This window comes from Gymnoscopelus microlampas (assembly GCF_963454915.1).
Source record: "Gymnoscopelus microlampas genome assembly, chromosome: 17".
Lineage (NCBI taxonomy): Eukaryota > Metazoa > Chordata > Actinopteri > Myctophiformes > Myctophidae > Gymnoscopelus > Gymnoscopelus microlampas.
Window position 1 is genome coordinate 49,298,970 of NC_139954.1, and position 18,783 is coordinate 49,317,752.

General features: G+C 43.0%; 1 protein-coding gene across 1 annotated transcript in view; it reads left to right on the forward strand.

Moving 5' to 3' along the window:
- The window catches only part of lrp1bb (low density lipoprotein receptor-related protein 1Bb), a 597,729-nt gene that overhangs the window by 516,958 nt on the left and 61,988 nt on the right, over window positions 1–18,783 (forward strand). The window contains exons 59-63 of the mRNA XM_084084305.1: window positions 5,855–6,036; window positions 7,846–8,045; window positions 15,543–15,731; window positions 16,378–16,526; window positions 18,240–18,333. Of these exons, the coding sequence (XP_083940431.1) occupies window positions 5,855–6,036; window positions 7,846–8,045; window positions 15,543–15,731; window positions 16,378–16,526; window positions 18,240–18,333 (814 nt within the window). The remainder of the gene's footprint in view (window positions 1–5,854; window positions 6,037–7,845; window positions 8,046–15,542; window positions 15,732–16,377; window positions 16,527–18,239; window positions 18,334–18,783) is intronic.

The window sequence follows — 18,783 nt, forward strand, 5'->3', positions numbered from 1 at the left end:
TTTCTGCCTGAGAGCAACAATGTATCCATCTCTCCTTCACACTGTCTGACATGATGCTGGTGCTGCTCTGCAACGTCATTTTAAAGAGCAATCAATAACATTTGACTCACAGCTTAACAAGCCGTACGTTTATTTATATATCTACTGAGGATGACTGACTCATGTGATAGAGAGAGAGAGGGGGAGAGAGAGATGGAGAGAGAGAGAGGGGGGGGGGGAGAGAGAGAGAGAGGGAGAGGGAGAGAGAGGGAGAGGGAGAGAGAGGGGGGGGGGAGAGAGAGAAAGAGGGGGGGGGAGAGAGAGAGAGAGAGAGAGAGAGAGAGAGGGAGAGAGAGAGGGAGAGAGAGAGAGAGAGAGAGAGAGAGAGAGAGAGAGAGAGAGAGAGACACAGACGTCAGTGGCTCATTTTCACAGTCCAGCGTTCAGCTCAATGATGGGCACCTTTCATCCCATTTATGGACATCATAATGGACTGTTATAGCCTGTGGCCAAAAGCCAGTTAGCAGTTGCAGTGAATGCAAATTAATAGTGTCAACATTTCAGGAAGGCTTTTTTAGCATGAAAGTAACACAGCAGTGCTCTCTGGGTAAATGGACAAAAGGTCTGTGCGGGTCAACCTGGGATCCAAGCCCAGAGACACTGGGGGGTCACTGGGATTGGAACACCTGCTGGCCTCTTGCCCGTCCCACATGACATTAGTGTGGGTGTGTGTGTATGTGGGGGGGGGGGGGGGGGCAAATGGCTCATTGCAGCTCAATTACACCCACTCTCTCTGTTTGGGCTCTCGCAGTGCGAGGCGTTGTGAGCTTGTAGATCAGCTATGTTTGGCAAAGAGGTATATAGGTGTAGAGGGAAAACAGAAGTAAAAAAAAAAGTTAAATCAAACTCAATGTTATACAATATAGAGGGGGTCCCTGCTTCATCTCTCTCTCAGCTAGGGGGTCCTTGGCCTGAGAAAGTTGAAGACCCCTGCATTAGACCTTTGGGCAACACTTTACTTATAGTCCACCCCCGAAATGACTTTATTTCTATGTATCAGTCACCCCATGGAGACAAGAATTCATGGATTTTATTTTATTTGTGTCTCGTTCCTAAGACAATAATTTGATGACCAGAGGACCTGTAGGCAGCGGTTCCGGTAGGAGACACAAAGGAGGCTCTTTGTGTCTCCTACCGGAACCACTGCCGGTCATCAAATTATTGTCTTTGGAATAAAATCCATGAATTCAAGTCTCCATAGGGTGACTGATACATAGGGGGAAAAAAGTAATTTTGGGGGTGAACTAGCCCTTTAATGTAATCTTTGTTTTGATGAACCATATTCAAATGTTGACATTTATCAACAAGCTAACCTTCATCTGAACATGAAGCAAGCGTTGGGATCAATGCAGAGAGATGGTTATTATGGCATTGTGCCAGAGGCTGGGCTTACTCAGTGAATATTAACAACAACAACAAAAACTCAACAAAGAGGTACAGCTCTAATCAAACATTTTCCTCAATCTGTGACATTTGGAGTGTTTGAAGCCTGATTTTCTCTAAATGACCGAGGAGGTACGCTACAGGTGTATATTAGAGGAGGCAACAGGTGTATATTTTCCAGTGGTGGAAAAAGTGCTACATTTTTTTCTATTGGAATAATGTTGGAACTCAAAATGTACTTGAGTAAAAGTACAAAAGTATTGGTATAAAAATGTACTTAAAGTACCAAAAGTAAAAGTACTCATTATGCAGAATGTCCTGTTTTCAAATGTATAAAATGTATACAAATCTTTTTAAAAATAGCAGATCTACAAGATCTACAAGATCTACAACGCGTCAAGCCAATAATTTGATGACCGACAGCGGTTCCGGTAGGAGACACAAAGAGTCTCCTTTGTGTCTCCTACCGGTCCGCTGGCCGTCAAATTATTATTGGAATGCGACAAATTCAATTATACAACAGGTAGTTCCGACCAAGCAATCTGATTGGTTGAAATAGCTTTCTAGCCGTGCTTCAAACCAGCATCATAGCACGGGCCTAATCACATTAATAAATCACTCCGCAGTGCAGTCCAGTCCGCACCTGATTAGACCATTATATGGCACAGCTGTGCTGTGAAGTCACTCTGTCCCACGGTAGGAAAACAAACAGACAGTAGCCTGACCCACCGCCGCCACCGGAGAACAAACAGCTATGCAAAATGGACTATGTTGTTAATTTGGTGGATTTACGGTTGATCAATGGTTAGAAGGTTATAAATATCCTCCTGTGTAAAGTAAAATGACTCCCATTTTGTTAACAGTCCGCCATCGCGACGCGTTGTCAGCTTGTAGATCAGTTATTTTGGCCGCGTGACACGGTCGTACGACGGAGCATATAGCCTACTGGAATTCATTCCACTGCGCAAGCATTGATAGCTCAGCTGTGTTGATGAGACGGTGCCTCAAACTCAAAGCACTGCTACAGGGACTATTTAATGTCTCTCAGTCAAAAACTCTTCTCTTTACAGGGAAACGGACAATAGCGAAACATTTTTATTATTAATTGCCCCACAATATGAATACATTTGGATGTGTTTTGTTGGTAACTGTTGTATAATCGCAATATTACACTCGAGGGTGTGCTTTACCTTACATTATTGGCACTTCAGTGATGCTGGCGGAACTCGGCTTCGCCTCGTTCCTGACCGCATCACTGGCGTGCCAATAATGACGGTAAAGCACACCCTCTCGTGTAATATTGCTTAATTCAAGTCTCCACGGGGTGACTAATCCATAGGAAAAAAGTATTTTTGTTGGGGTGAACTACCCCTTTAACTTACAGTATGAGCACATTAATCAAGTGATTGTTGTTGCCAGTACATTGTTCCTTCCCTCTCTGGCTCTCTAACCGCACTGACACACGGCCAACACCGTTTCCAGAGCAACTCGCTAACAACTGCAACAGTAGGCGTTTGAAGGAACTTTTTTTCTGCAAGTAAAGCTCTTTGGATAAAGTTAATGTTTACTGTCTTAACAATCACTGGGTGTTCAGTATCGAGTCATCTCCCGTCGTTTGTGTGTGCAGCATACTGACCAGGCCTGGAATTTCATCATTCAGGATCTTAACACAAAGAAAAGCTGGGGCAGTGTGGTCACTGTGTTCTTAGAGGTCATAGGGGCAGAAGGCCAAAGCGAGGCCTTGGCCTTCATGAAGTTCCTGCCCTGATGCTAACACAAGTTCAACACAAACACGTGGGTTTTAGTAAAACCCAAAATAATCATATTTGAACTGTAGGAATTGTAGCAGTGGTTCTCAACCTTTTCAGGTCGTGACCCCCCAAAATAATCATTTTGAACTGGGGACCCCCCAAAATAATCCCAAATGCATCATATTTGAACTGGGGACCCCCCACCCTGACAAGCACTTGGAATTGTAGTTGAGGCATTACATTTAGTTTGACTCGGTTCCACAGATAAACACTGTGAAAAACACCCTACAAGCTCACACTGTTGGGAGCTTGTAGATCTGCCATTTTCACAATGTTTGCCTCTTTCTTCCGTAATATTTGACAGTTTGGTATTAAAAAGGTCTTAATGAAGTTCTATTTTCCTCAAACCTCCAGGAACAGTTCCATGCAGCAAATCAACAGTGAAGACATTTTAAATTAAATAAAGATAAGACTAAGAAGAAAAATAGACTTAAAGCACAACACACCATACAGTGACTGCACACACAGGCTCTCCCTTAACTAAGGGCCCTGCAGCTCTGTCTCAAGTTCAACTACCTGACTGTCCCTTGCAGCCTCTCTTAAATAGGGAGTGGATCGTACCACAAGCACAGAAACAATGAACCTCCATATTATAGCTTATCTACAAGCTTTACAAATATCTGATGAATAAATAACCTACCACATGAATAGATGTTGTACTTTAAACTAAACGCCATGTTGGGTTTGGATTTACTTCAAAAGACATAGAAATACTTTGCTCATTAACATTGTCAAACACCCCTCCTCCTCTACAGTACTTGGCACATTCCACCCCTTCTTAAACCAAATGGACTGGCCCTGCTCTGTTTGGGCAGTTACATGTCAGATTCAGAGGGTGTGCCGGTACTGCAGAGGAAAGACCAGGTGACAAACAAACATTTCAGATCAGTTCCAATAAACAGTGTTTAAATAAACACAAAGTTTGAACCCCTGAAGTCTGTGTTATTTCTACATTTGAATGAATACATGCAGGTAAAAATCATATCATGTTACAAACTGTCACTTCCCTCTCAGCGTGTCTGTGTATAGGGCACAGGCTGCCCTGTGACACCCTGTATCTACACTTATACTGTGTGTTGGTTTGTTTGTTTGTTGAGTGAGAAAACTATGTTGTACATTAAGCTGATCATCTCACCCAAAAAAATAATTTGGGAACCTCTGTTTTAGTGGACACTGCCCTCTAGCTTTGGCCCAATTATACATTCATAGCACATAAACATGGGAGCACATATTTGGCGGAGTCGCTTCCAATCAACTCTTTGCATAATAATAAGCAGATCAGTAATATCCGCCATCCTGTGTGAGAATTAAACAATGAGTTGTATATAGGCACGCACACACCAAGGTTATAATAGTTTGGGATTTGTCATTATAGTTTAGTTTTAGTTTGTTTAGACATTTTTTTCTAATTTGTTTTAATTCAATTTTAGACCAGATTTGCTAGGTTTTTTTTTTCTTTTTTTAATTGCTTAGTTTTAGTTTGTTTTTATTAGTCTTAGTATACGTTTTAGTTTTTTTTCATACTTTATTTGTCAGGTGCAGGATTAAAAAGAGGCAGAATAAGTATTGTGTAATAAAAAAAATATATATATAAAAACGTTGCATCAAGATTTCACATAAACCCAAAACGCTTATACAAATATATTTACAAAAACTAAAACGATTGGCATTTTAACTATAATATCAACTAGTTTTGTAAACGCACAATGCAGTTTCAGTTAGTTATCGTTTGTTTGTTTTGATTATCATTTTTATTTATTTCAGTTAACGAAAATATTTTAAAATGTTCAGTTTTTGTTATCTTGTTAGTTTTCGTTAACTATAATAACGCACGCATAACTTGGCGCGCACACACACACACACACACACACACACACACACACACACACACACACACACACACACACACACACACAAACACCAATGCTGCTGACCAGATCAATGTGTTGTCTTGTTTCTCATGTTGAACCAGATCAATGTGTTGTCTTGTTTCTCATGTTGAACCAGATCAATGTGTTGTCTTGTTTCTCATGTTGAACCAGATCAATGTGTTGTCTTGTTTCTCATGTTGAACCAGATCAATGTGTTGTCTTGTTTCTCATGTTGAACCAGATCGATGTGTTGTCTTGTTTCTCATGTTGAACCAGATCGATGTGTTGTCTTGTTTCTCATGTTGAACCAGATCAATGTATTGTCTTGTTTCTCATGTTGAACCAGATCAATGTGTTGTCTTGTTTCTCATGTTGAACCAGATCAATGTGTTGTCTTGTTTCTCATGTTGAACCAGATCGATGTGTTGTCTTGTTTCTCATGTTGAACCAGATTGTCTTGTTTCTCATGTTGAACCTGATCAATGTGTTGTCTTGTTTCTCATGTTGAACCAGATTGTCTTGTTTCTCATGTTGAACCAGATGGATGTGTTGTCTTGTTTCTCATGTTGAACCAGATCAATGTGTTGTCTTGTTTCTCATGTTGAACCAGATCAATGTGTTGTCTTGTTTCTCATGTTGAACCAGATCAATGTGTTGTCTTGTTTCTCATGTTGAACCAGATCAATGTGTTGTCTTGTTTCTCATGTTGAACCAGATCAATGTGTTGTCTTGTTTCTCATGTTGAACCAGGTCGTCCACAGGACGGCCGTGCCCAGCGCCCTGGCTGTGGACTGGATCGGTAAGAACCTGTACTGGTGTGACGTGGAGAGGAAGACCCTGGAGGTCTCCAAGGCCAACGGCCTCTACCCCAACGTCCTGATCAGCTCCGGCCTGCGGACCCCCACAGACCTGGCCCTGGACCCCCAGACTGGGTGGGTATACACAAACATGTTGTACACAGTCCTTAAGAGACCAGTGGTCTCTTTTCCCATCAAGGACCAGTGGTGTAAAGTAACTTAAGTACATGTACTCAAGTACTGTACTTAAGTACAATGTTGAGGTACTTTTACTTTACCGGAGTATTTCCAATTGTCTATACTTTTACTTCAACTCCACTACATCTCAGAGGCAAATATTGTACTTTTTCTCCACTACAATTATTTGAAAACTTTAGTTACTTTGCAGATATAAATTATTACATTATAAAACATACATTAACCACTTTAAACCCTATTTTATACCTAGGCTGTTTGAAAATAGCAAATCTACAAGCTCACAACGCGTCGCATTGGGAGCTTGTAGATCTGCTATTTTCAAACATTTTGATCGGCAATTGATTTGTGTCTCATTCTGAACATTGCACGTTGCTGTCTGATCCTATAATACCCAGAATGCACTGCAAAGGGCCTTGCATATCAAGCAGTTTTCAAGGCCATTGTGCGGAGTCAGGGAGAGGAGAATCGCTGCACACAGCGTTGCCATCTTTTTGTGAGAGAAATAAGCAACCTAGGTCTAGGAAAACAGGCCCAAAAGTAGTAAATCAGGCCACATGAACATAAACATAAACCTATTATGCATCAGCTATTTTCAAAAACTCCTGCAATAAAATATGGAATATTTGGAATATGTTTTGAAACATTCTAACAACACCAATGCTCCCCATGGGCACGAAACATGAAAAACATTTGAGAACCACTGGGTTAAATAATAATAATACAAAATTGGAAGCAAGCCTGAATAAGCAATAAGTACACTTTAGAAACAAGCTTAAAGAAATCGCAACTACCAATATTTACAAGCAACTTTACAGAAAAACAAGCCCAAAGTCGCTTATAATAAGCGTACATGGCAACACTGGCTGCACAGTAGGTGTCACCAACGCAGACAGTGTGTGATGCGTTCGATGGGCTTGATGCTGAGAGAGCATTGATGGACTGGAAGTAGCGTCGTGTATTGATCATTACACCGACCGTTACAGACTGTTGATAGACCATGCATGCATACATCCATCCTTCCACTCATTGTTAATAGACTAATCAGACTAGATACATGCATTCATTCCTATATATGTGCATTTGCAATCCATTCACTTCACTATTCAATTCCCATTTAGACTGTAAGCATAAGATTTATTTTCGCTGATATAGCAGATATACAAGGTCATAGCCGCGCTATGAGCTTGTAGATCTGCTATTTTTTGAAAAATCTTGAAAATTAGTGCAAATCTTGAATTATATTTATTTTTTAAAGCGAACATTTTTAACTGCGATAATTTTTGGGGTCATGAAAAAGTTCAGTGGAATCCATCACTCTCACCCTCGGAAAGTTTTGTTATTGATGTAAGATAATGAGGAGACTATTATGATGCTAATTCTGGGCTGGTAGGCCAGTACCTCAGGTATAGGGTACACCTAGCTCGCCCCCTAGGGGTCCCGGACCCCCTGTTGAAGACCCCTGCTGTAGTCTTTTTACCTTGATCCTAAATACGTGTAGTCATCCTTTAATGTCTAACGTGTGATCTATACGTGTGGACAGCAGGGTTCGACGGGGCAGAACTGAGTCAGAGGAACTCTTTGACCGCGTTGCTCGCTCACCAGGTGGCGGCTTTTCCAATCTGACGCATCAGGGATACGCTCTGCTGGCCATTGATCTCCTTTCTGTTAGTCTGGACCATTGTGTGACCCCCCCCCCCCCCCTGTGTGTGACCCCCCCCTGTGTGTGATGTGCTTCTTCTTGCCTAGGTATGCATTCTGGGTGGACTGCTGCGAGTCCCCGCACATCGGGCGTATCGGCATGGACGGCCGAGGGCAGGCGGTCATCATTGACACAGAGATCTATAGTCCCACCGCTCTGACTATCGACTACACCAACAAGAGACTCTACTGGGCCGACGACACGCACATTCTGTTCGCCAACATGGACGGCACGCAGAGACACAAAGGTGAGATGGAGCGCTGCTATTGGTCCAGGTTTATGTCAGCATGCAGCCAGGCCGCATAGCGATGGTGTTACAGGTATCGATGTGTACCGTGGTCACTACTGTGGTCACTACTGTGGTCACCGTGGTCACTGCATTTCTCAAACTATCTCCGTCACTGTGGTCACCGTGGTCACTGCATTTCTCAAACTATCTCCGTCCGGCGACTTTTGACAGTTAAGCCGGATTTATACTCCCGTTGCATGACCGTATCGCACGGCCGGAAATAGCTGATCTATTTACCCGAAAACCCGGCACCGAGTGCCGCACTATGAGCTTGTAGATCTGCTGTTTTTAAAAAATCTTGAAAATCTTTGAATATATATATTTTTGAAGCGAACATTTGTAACTCAAATCCATGCTTCGGGGGGGTCGCTGGACCAAAATATTTTCGCTTTAAAAATGTTCGCTTTAAATATATATATATATCTTATCTTATCTTACTAATATATAATTGACAAAAGCTCCGAAGTTCGTCCGGGATTCGTAAAAACACAGGATCACTCCACACGCCTCCAAGACCCGCCACAGACTGTTGATCAGAGCTATGGCTATGTTTTAGACATCTTACCTCACCTCCATCAGTGATCAGACTATGTTTTAGACATCTTACCTCACCTCCATCAGTGATCACACTCTATGTTTTAGACATCTTACCTCACCTCCATCAGTGATCACACTCTATGTTTTAGGCATCTTACCTCACCTCCATCAGTGATCACACTCTATGTTTTAGACATCTTACCTCACCTCCATCAGTGATCAGACTCTATGTTTTAGACATCTTACCTCACCTCCATCTGTGATCAGACTCTATGTTTTAGACATCTTACCCCACCTCCATCAGTGATCAGACTCTATGTTTTAGACATCTTACCTCACCTCCATCAGTGATCAGACTCTATGTTTTAGACATCTTACCTCACCTCCATCAGTGATCACACTCTATGTTTTAGGCATCTTACCTCACCTCCATCAGTGATCACACTCTATGTTTTAGGCATCTTACCTCACCTCCATCAGTGATCACACTCTATGTTTTAGGCATCTTACCTCACCTCCATCAGTGATCACACTCTATGTTTTAGGCATCTTACCTCACCTCCATCAGTGATCACACTCTATGTTTTAGGCATCTTACCTCAACTCCATCAGTGATCACACTCTATGTTTTAGGCATCTTACCTCACCTCCATCAGTGATCACACTCTATGTTTTAGGCATCTTACCTCACCTCCATCAGTGATCACACTCTATGTTTTAGGCATCTTACCTCACCTCCATCAGTGATCACACTCTATGTTTTGGACATCTTACCTCACCTCCATCAGTGATCACACTCTATGTTTTAGGCATCTTACCTCACCTCCATCAGTGATCACACTCTATGTTTTAGGCATCTTACCTCACCTCCATCAGTGATCACACTCTATGTTTTAGGCATCTTACCTCACCTCCATCAGTGATCACACTCTATGTTTTAGACATCTTACCTCACCTCCATCAGTGATCAGACTCTATGTTTTAGACATCTTACCTCACCTCCATCAGTGATCACACTCTATGTTTTAGACATCTTACCTCACCTCCATCAGTGATAAGACTCTATGTTTTAGACATCTTACCTCACCTCCATCAGTGATAAGACTCTATGTTTTAGACATCTTACCTCACCTCCATCAGTGATCACACTCTATGTTTTAGACATCTTACCTCACCTCCATCAGTGATCAGACTCTATGTTTTAGACATCTTACCTCACCTCCATCAGTGATCACACTCTATGTTTTAGACATCTTACCTCACCTCCATCAGTGATAAGACTCTATGTTTTAGACATCTTACCTCACCTCCATCAGTGATCACACTCTATGTTTTAGGCATCTTACCTCACCTCCATCAGTGATCGGACTCTATGTTTTAGACATCTTACCTCACCTCCATCAGTGATCACACTCTATGTTTTAGACATCTTACCTCACCTCCATCAGTGATCACACTCTATGTTTTAGACATCTTACCTCACCTCCATCAGTGATCACACTCTATGTTTTAGACATCTTACCTCACCTCCATCAGTGATCAGACTCTATGTTTTAGACATCTTACCTCACCTCCATCAGTGATCACACTCTATGTTTTAGACATCTTACCTCACCTCCATCAGTGATCAGACTCTATGTTTTAGACATCTTACCTCACCTCCATCAGTGATCAGACTCTATGTTTTAGACATCTTACCTCACCTCCATCAGTGATCACACTCTATGTTTTAGACATCTTACCTCACCTCCATCAGTGATCAGACTCTATGTTTTAGACATCTTACCTCACCTCCATCAGTGATCAGACTCTATGTTTTAGACATCTTACCCCACCTCCATCAGTGATCACACTCTATGTTTTAGACATCTTACCTCACCTCCATCAGTGATCACACTCTATGTTTTAGACATCTTACCTCACCTCCATCAGTGATCAGACTCTATGTTTTAGACATCTTACCCCACCTCCATCAGTGATCACACTCTATGTTTTAGACATCTTACCTCACCTCCATCAGTGATCACACTCTATGTTTTAGACATCTTACCTCACCTCCATCAGTGATCACACTCTATGTTTTAGACATCTTACCTCACCTCCATCAGTGATTGGACTCTCGGTTTGACCTCTTTATCAGTCTGACCTCTTTATCACATGACCGAGGTTGGGAAGCGGAGAGGGAGGAGAGGGGAGGAGAGAGGAGAGGGGAGGAGTGAGGGGAGGAGAGAGGAGAGGCCAGAGAGGACGTGTGTGCAGAGCTATAATTAGGCCAGGTCGCCGTCATGGTTCATAAATATCTCTTACAGAGCCATGCCGCGGAAAAGAAAACTATCTCTGGGCCGTCGGACCCGAGACGCCAAGCTCAAGTGTTCCCTTCGAGAAACACCGTGAAGCATCTCCTCACACAACTGCTGGACATGTGTTTCCAGAAGCACCTTTGTTGTGTAGAAGTTTATAGCCAGGCTTTGGCGTTGTGGGTCTCTTGACCTGTATTTGTTAAACTAGATGTGAGGCCGCAAAGCGGCCCTGACATCTAGTGTATATATATACAGTATATATATATATATATATATATATATATATATATATATATATATATATATATATATATATATCTAACTATATAAATGCCGAGCAACTTCCGCACCCTCGGTGGCGACACCCCACAGCTCTGTTATCGAATAAACAACGCACCGCCAGACCACATGTCGCCTACTGACTCGCCACGGCGGCCGCGCTGAATTTACGCCTCGCGTAGGGGACATCTCACTGCTCACTACACCGTTTCCACCGCGCAACATAATTAATTCCACTCACCAAATGTCGGACAAAACGGAAGGGGAGCCAGCTTCGTACCGTTTACCGTGCGCACGACCTCATCACCACAACAGCAGCCAGCCGCTGCGGGTTTTTTTTTACTTTTTTTCAAAACTTTTTTTTTGGTCACCATTTTCTCCAGGCACCATTTCTGGTGTAACGTCGGGTGTTTATTTTCACCAGCCAATCACCTTTCACGTTGCCACGTCCGTTGCCACGTCGCGCTGACGTACGCTAAACAAGCGCTGCCGTGCGCACAATGCAAACGAGCCCAAAGGCGCGCAAAAAACAGCCGACCCTTGCTTAGACACAAAGTCAGACCTGGCAACGCAGCCTACGCCAATCATGTGTGAGAGATCTACAAGCTATGGGCCAGAGACGCCACCGTATCTTAGCAACAACTACAGCGCTCACTCTCATTGGTCGTGTCACGCTAAGCGCAGTCTCCAGACAATGGCATCGCTGACAGCTTGCTGTTACTGCTGTAGCCATCACAGGCAGTTGCAGCACGACGGACAGGGCGCTGTGATAGCTGCCATGTCGCTAACGCTAACCTGGTTGTCATGCCTGCAGCGGCTGTGCAATCACTTTGTCAACAATGCACGTTCGTGTGGTGAATGTCTATATTGCTGCTCAGTTCGTCCATTGTACATGGTGTATGTTTGTGTGTGTCTTCTGGAGAACTATGTAGCTCCACAGCAACTACAGTAACTAACGTAATGGCAGGACCGCCCCCTGCAACGCATGTTAGGCTGCATTATGGTCATGTAGTCATTTCAGATACTTTCGCTCCGATTAGAGCAGTGTTTATCAACCCTTTCACGCCGCCCCCCCCCCCCCCCCCCCCCCCCCCCCCCCCCCCCAAATACACGTACTTGATCTGGGACCCCCCCATTCTGTTTGACTCCGTTCCACAAGTAAATATTGTGAAAATAGCCGATCTACAAGCTCGAAACGCCTCACGTTGACAGGCTTTGTAAGCTTGGAGATCGGCTATTTTCTCCATGATTGCCTCTTTCTTACATTCTTTGCCAATGTGGCCCATGTTTTCATAGCATAGTTTATTGACTACTTCTGTTGCAGAAATGGCCATTTCCTTTACTTTCGGTTTTTTATTGTCTCCGCCAGGCCGAAAGGCATGGCGCAAGACTATGTTTCACCCCCTGTCCGTCCGTCTGTGATAGCTAATCTCTCACATCGTTGACTTGATCGCAGCAAAATAACAGCCCCATGTGGAGAGTCAGTGAGAGCTGGATAAACGACGTAAAATGTGTCAAAAGGAGTCTGTACGCCTGTCGATAAATGAACACATGACGTCGGTGGGAGAGGAGATATTGTGTCTTTTGGACAAACAGCAGCGTGGTGCTGATGTTTGTTGTGTGAAGCAGCTTAATGTCAGAGTGTTTGTGTTGGAGCGCCTCAGTGCGGCTGCAGAGTTCATGTGCAACCTCTTCCAGAGAGACACAGAGACACTAGAAACTCTGCTGGGGAAAAAAAACACTGCTGGGCATTGACTTTCCTATGGACATTGATCTACACACTGCAGGTATATCTGCTACACACACAACATCAAAGTACACACTGCAGGTATGATGCAGCGTTTGCATTACAGCCAGCATGCCAGCGTAGTTCCCATATGGTTTCAAGGTGGGCTAAACCATATGGACCCCATGTCAGCAATGTCAGCGGCATCCACTTCAGTCCCAACTGCGATGCCCATGCAGGCTATAAGTAGCTTCTACCTGGCCCTTAGGTGGGCCCCAACTAGCCATGTTTATGTGGGACCAAGGCGGGTCCTAACTGGGTTTGCCCATGCAGGCTTTAACTGGGTTCTACCTGGGCCCTAGGTGTACCCTAACCAACCACAGTGCAGTGCCCATCGCTCCAATTGTTGTGACGTCAGGGCTCTCAATACTGCACATTGGTGGAGGAGGAGGGGCCGCAGGGCGACCGCACACATCGCTGAACCAATGGTAGCCCACGGATGTTTCCTCTGTGGATTTACAATCTGACCCTCTATGCCACATATCATCCGCACTACAGGGTCTTCACTGACCGAGCCACGGCCCCACTGACCCTCATGACGCTACGCCACTTAAACGTGCGGCAGCATGCGCTGGGTTGCCAGGTTTGCACAGCCTGCGCCAGAAACAAGCAACCACCTTCATGAAAAAAAAAAAAACACCGAAATGGTCCGCAATGTTCCAGGGGTGTCCCCGCGCGTCCCAACACTCCACAGGGGGTCAGTGGACCATCAGGGGGTCCGCGGACCCCCTGTGGACCCCCTGAAACATAACAAATATTATTTCTTCAAATTTTTTCCTTTTTCAAAAATACTTTTCCACAGTTTCACTCCGACGATTTGGGTCCCCCAATATACACACGGCCACGCTGGGCCCCGTGCGCGGCTGGGGTTGAGGGGGGCGTAGCCCCCCGAAACTCTAGTATATATATATACAGTGTATAGAGAGAGAGAGAGAGAGAGAGAGAGAGAGGGATTTAAAGATTTGCACACATGTTCACGTTGTTTTTTAAAGAGCAGATATCTGCTATTTTTGAATAGCCAAATAAATGTAAAATGAATGGGTTAAGTGAGCATAAACTCACAAAAGGTACAATATCGGCTTCATGAATCGTTGATAGCGTTGTTGCTATTAATCATTTGAATGATAACAACAGCTCCTTGTGCGAAAACATTATAAATCCCATTCTGTAGAATCCTGCAGTGTTGCAGGACACTGCAGAACAGATGATTATGAAATGATAACTGTATAGTTTGATAAATGTTGTGGATTTTGAAAAAGGTGAAGGTTTTCACATGGTGTTGCAGAGAATGCACTAAAGGAAGGGCTTTTCAATCTTTTTCATGTCAAGGTCCATCGTTTATTCAGCATTTGAGCCACAGAACCACCGCTTGATGAGATTTAGACTCTCAGACCCAAGACTTAGAATATTTTGTTGTTGTTGGATATTTTGTCCACAATTCCATCCATGCTGTATTGATGTGGTATAGCCTATAACCATAGGAGAGATAACAGTTAAACGTTGATAAAGAAATGACAATTCTTTCTACATTGTGTAGACTTCTTGTATTAAGTAATGCAGATGTTTAACAATAATTAACAAGGGTCCATTTGGTTTCATTTTACGCTCTCAAGAGTTAAAGATGGGGACCACCTGGAACCCCCTTAACCCATTTAGACCGGGAACGCATCTCTGTCATTTTAAGATTTTTTTTGGGCTATTCAAAATAGCAGATATACAAGCTCATAGCACGGCACCGAGTGCCACACTATGAACTTGTAGATCTGTAATTGTTTGAAAAATTGTGAACATTTGTGCACATCTTTGAATATATATATTTTCAAGCGGACATTCGTAACTCAAATATTTGCTTCTGGGGGGTCCCTGGAACATTCTACATGTACAATGTCTTCTAAATCCTAACTGTTTTTTGAAAAACCTACGTTTCTATATCAGTGGTTCTCAAACTGTTTTCACATCAAGGACCCACAAAATGATACGAATTTGGCCGTGAACCCCCATCTCAAAATATGTTGTTCCGGGGACCCCCAGAAGCAAAGACTTGAGTTAAAAATATAATTATGCTTAAGTTTCACCATTTTTCAAAAAATAGCACATAGCTCGGCACTCGGTGCAGCGTGTAGATCTCGGTGCACTCGGTGCAGCTTGTAGATCTGGTATTTTTTGAAAAGCCAAAGAAATCTAAAAATGAGACACAGATGTGTTCCCTGGTCTGAATGGGTTAAGGACCACTGGTGGTCCCCGGACCACTGGTTGAGAAACTGTATAGTTTGATAAATGGAGGCAGTTGTGGATTTTGAAAAATGTGAGGTTTCACCTGGTGCTGCAGAGAAGCACTAAAGCTGATGTTGTAACCGCCCAGTGTAGCACGATGTGAAGGGAGCAGCACTAGCTGTTTTATTTGATTGAATTGAACCAGAATATAATTGAATCCTCCCCGCGGTCTCCCTGTCTTGTCTGACTCTTTCGTGGGGCCACTTGGCCCTCTCTCTCTCTGTCTCTCTCTCTCTCTCTCTCTCTCTCTCTCTCTCTCTCTCTCTCTCTCTCTCTCAGTGTCGTACGACCACATCCAGGGGGTAATGGCGCTGACCTTGTTCGAGGACTTCGTCTACTGGACGGACGGCAAGTCCAAGTCTCTGCGACGGGCGCACAAGACCACGGGGTCTCAGGGGATCGAGCTGCTCAACTCCTGGCAGGCCATCAAATCCATCAAAGTCTACCACTCCCTCCGCCAGCCCGAAGGTAAAGGGAAGTCCATCCTCCCCGCCCGCCGCCGCCAGTGGTGTAAAGTAACTAAAGCACATTTCCTCGAGTACTGTACTAAAGTACAATTTTGTGGTACTTTTACTTAACCTGAGTATTTCCAATTGTCGGTTACTTTTACTTCTACTCCACTACATCTCAGAGGCAAATATTGTACTTTTTTACTCCACTACAATTATTTGAAAACTTTAGTTACTTTGCAGACATAAATTATTACATTATAAAACATACATTAACCACTTTAGCCCTATTTTAAACCTATAGGCTATTTGAAAATAGTCGCTCTATAAGCTCACAACGGGTCGCATCGCGACGCGTTGTGAGCTTGTAGATCTGCTATTTTCAAACATTTTAGTACTTTAATTTTGGTCCTTTAAGTACATTAGTACATTTTGAATTCCGGACTTTTACTTGTAACAGAGTACTTCTAACATTGCAGTATTGATACTTTTTACTTGAGTAAAACATGTGAATACTTTTTTTCCACCACTGGTCCCCTCTCCCCATACCCTCCCTGGTGGAGTCGTAGTAGTATTAGTGGTGTGGTTATGGCTCTTTACAGTATTAGGAGGGAAATGGTGTGTGAAATACACTTTGGCATCTCTCCTCTCCTTCTCCTGTGCAGTGGCCAAGCACCAGTGTCAGGTGGCAAATGGAGGGTGCAGCCACCTGTGTCTGCTGTCCCCCGGCGGGGAGCACAAGTGTGCCTGTCCCACTAATTTCTACCTGGCAGCTGACAACAAGACGTGCCTCTCCAACTGCACCTCCAGTCAGGTCAGCTTCAATTCCAATCCCCACCTATACCAATCCCACCTATACCACAGGGGTCTTCAACGCGAGCAGCGTTTTCCTATCGCCTCGCAGTAGCGGGGGGTATGGGGAGAGAGCACAGAGGTCAAGGCACAGACGGCTGTGTTGTTGACGGACAACGGATGCACGCTTATGAGAAACAACAAAAATAAAACCTGTCCAAACAGTTGCGTGCGTTAGCGCAAGATGAGGATAAAGGAAACATTCAGTCTAAATGTACAGTTTGATAATTCACAACTAGTAACTACTACTACTACTGTACTACTTTTGTATTTGAACATTAGTTTCCGTAGTTAGTGCACGTTGGCTTTGTAGGGCAGTATAGGATACAGTGAAGTCGGACTGAATGAGTGAAACGGCTATAGTCCTTGGGAAACCATAAACCTACGTAGGCCTACATCTAAATGAGTTGTCATATTTACAGTTCCTTACAAATTACAAATTCCTACACATCATTATAAGCTACAGTATATATTTCTGGGATGCATAGTAGCTGAAACTCCACAAGGTATTCCTCTACACTTATTTAGTGAGAGCATTGCTCCTCCCAGCCCCCAGCAAGGCGTTTTTTGGCAAAGAGGTTTGTGGTGTAGAGGGAAAAAAGAGCAGACAAGGTTAAACAAACAACAAAGTTCTGCAACACAATTTTAGACCATAAAACGTTGAAGACCCCTTTTAGACCCCTGCCCTACCAGGTCTCTACTGTTTTTTCTATGTATTTATTTGTACTGTTTGTTTGGTTCAGTTTGGTATGTTTGTCCCCTAAAGCAGATCAGTTTCATGATGGTTTCTCTTTGTTTATCTTCTCGTCCTGTGGCATAGAGCCCAGCGTTAGCATATTGATTTTGTTCTTTGGCTTTGAAGTGAATGAAAAAAGTCTATACACTGTGTATATTTATTTATATATATATATATATATATATATATATATATATATATATATATATATATATATATATATATATATATATATATATATATATATATATATATATATATATATATATATATATATATATATATATATATATATATATATATATATATATATAAATAATCCATTAAGACCGGGAATGCATCTGTGTCATTTTAGATGTCTTTGGGTTATTCAAAAATAGCAGATCTTCAGATATTTAGATAGGTAGGTTTTAAACAATGTTTAACTGTTAGGATTTTTGAAGACATTTCAAAAATCATTTGTAGAATCCTCAGAAGCAAAGATTTGAGTTAAAAATGTTTGCTTTAAAAATATATATATATTCCCACTATGAGCTTGTAGATCTGCTATTTTTGAAAAGCCAAAGTATAAAATGATGGTTAAAGTGGTTACACCGATGCATTCCTGGTCTGCATGGGTTAAAAACCTTGTTAAATTCTGTTTTTGACTTTGAATTGTTGCCTCTTTATATAAATGTTCTTTTCTTTGTTGTTCTGTTGGGGCTGATGTTGTTCTGTGGGGGCTGGTGTTGTTCTGTGGGGGCTGATGTTGTTCTGTGGGGGCTAATGTTGTTCTGTGGGGGCTGATGTTGTTCTGTGGGGGCTGATGTTGTTCTGTTGGGGCTGATGTTGTTCTGTGGGGGCTGGTGTTGTTTTGTGGGGGCTGATGTTGTTCTGTGGGGGCTGATGTTGTTCTGTTGGGGCTGATGTTGTTCTGTGGGGGCTGATGGCTGATGGCAGTTCCGCTGTGGGACGGACGAGTGCATCCCGTTCTGGTGGAAGTGTGACACGGTGGATGACTGCGGGGACGGGTCTGATGAACCTGCAGACTGCCGTGAGTTTTTGTCCTTTAAAAAAAAAAAAACACAAGCCACACACATGGCGATTGAAGTCCAAACCGTACCAGGCCAACTGTAGCAAAAAGCTGCTGCGAGGCCATTTTCAAATGGAGCGTGACTTAGTATGGATGGAGGGGGTTCAAAGCCCTTTGTTCTACTATGTGAAACGTACAACTATAAACCCCTTCACTATACCACTCCCATGTAGAGTCAGTTCATTTTTCCTCTTTTTTGGGGGGGGGGAAATTATATATTTTCTAAATCGTCTCTGTTTGGTGGAAACCTTGTATGTCCAATACCACTCCTTTTTTGTATTATTCAAAAGACATTTAAAGTGAAAATAGCCGATCTACAAGCTCATAAGCTCTGCTATATTGTGCAACATAATGTATGATAAAGCAGGGCATTGATTTTACGGAAAAAACTTAAAATATGGAGATACAAGA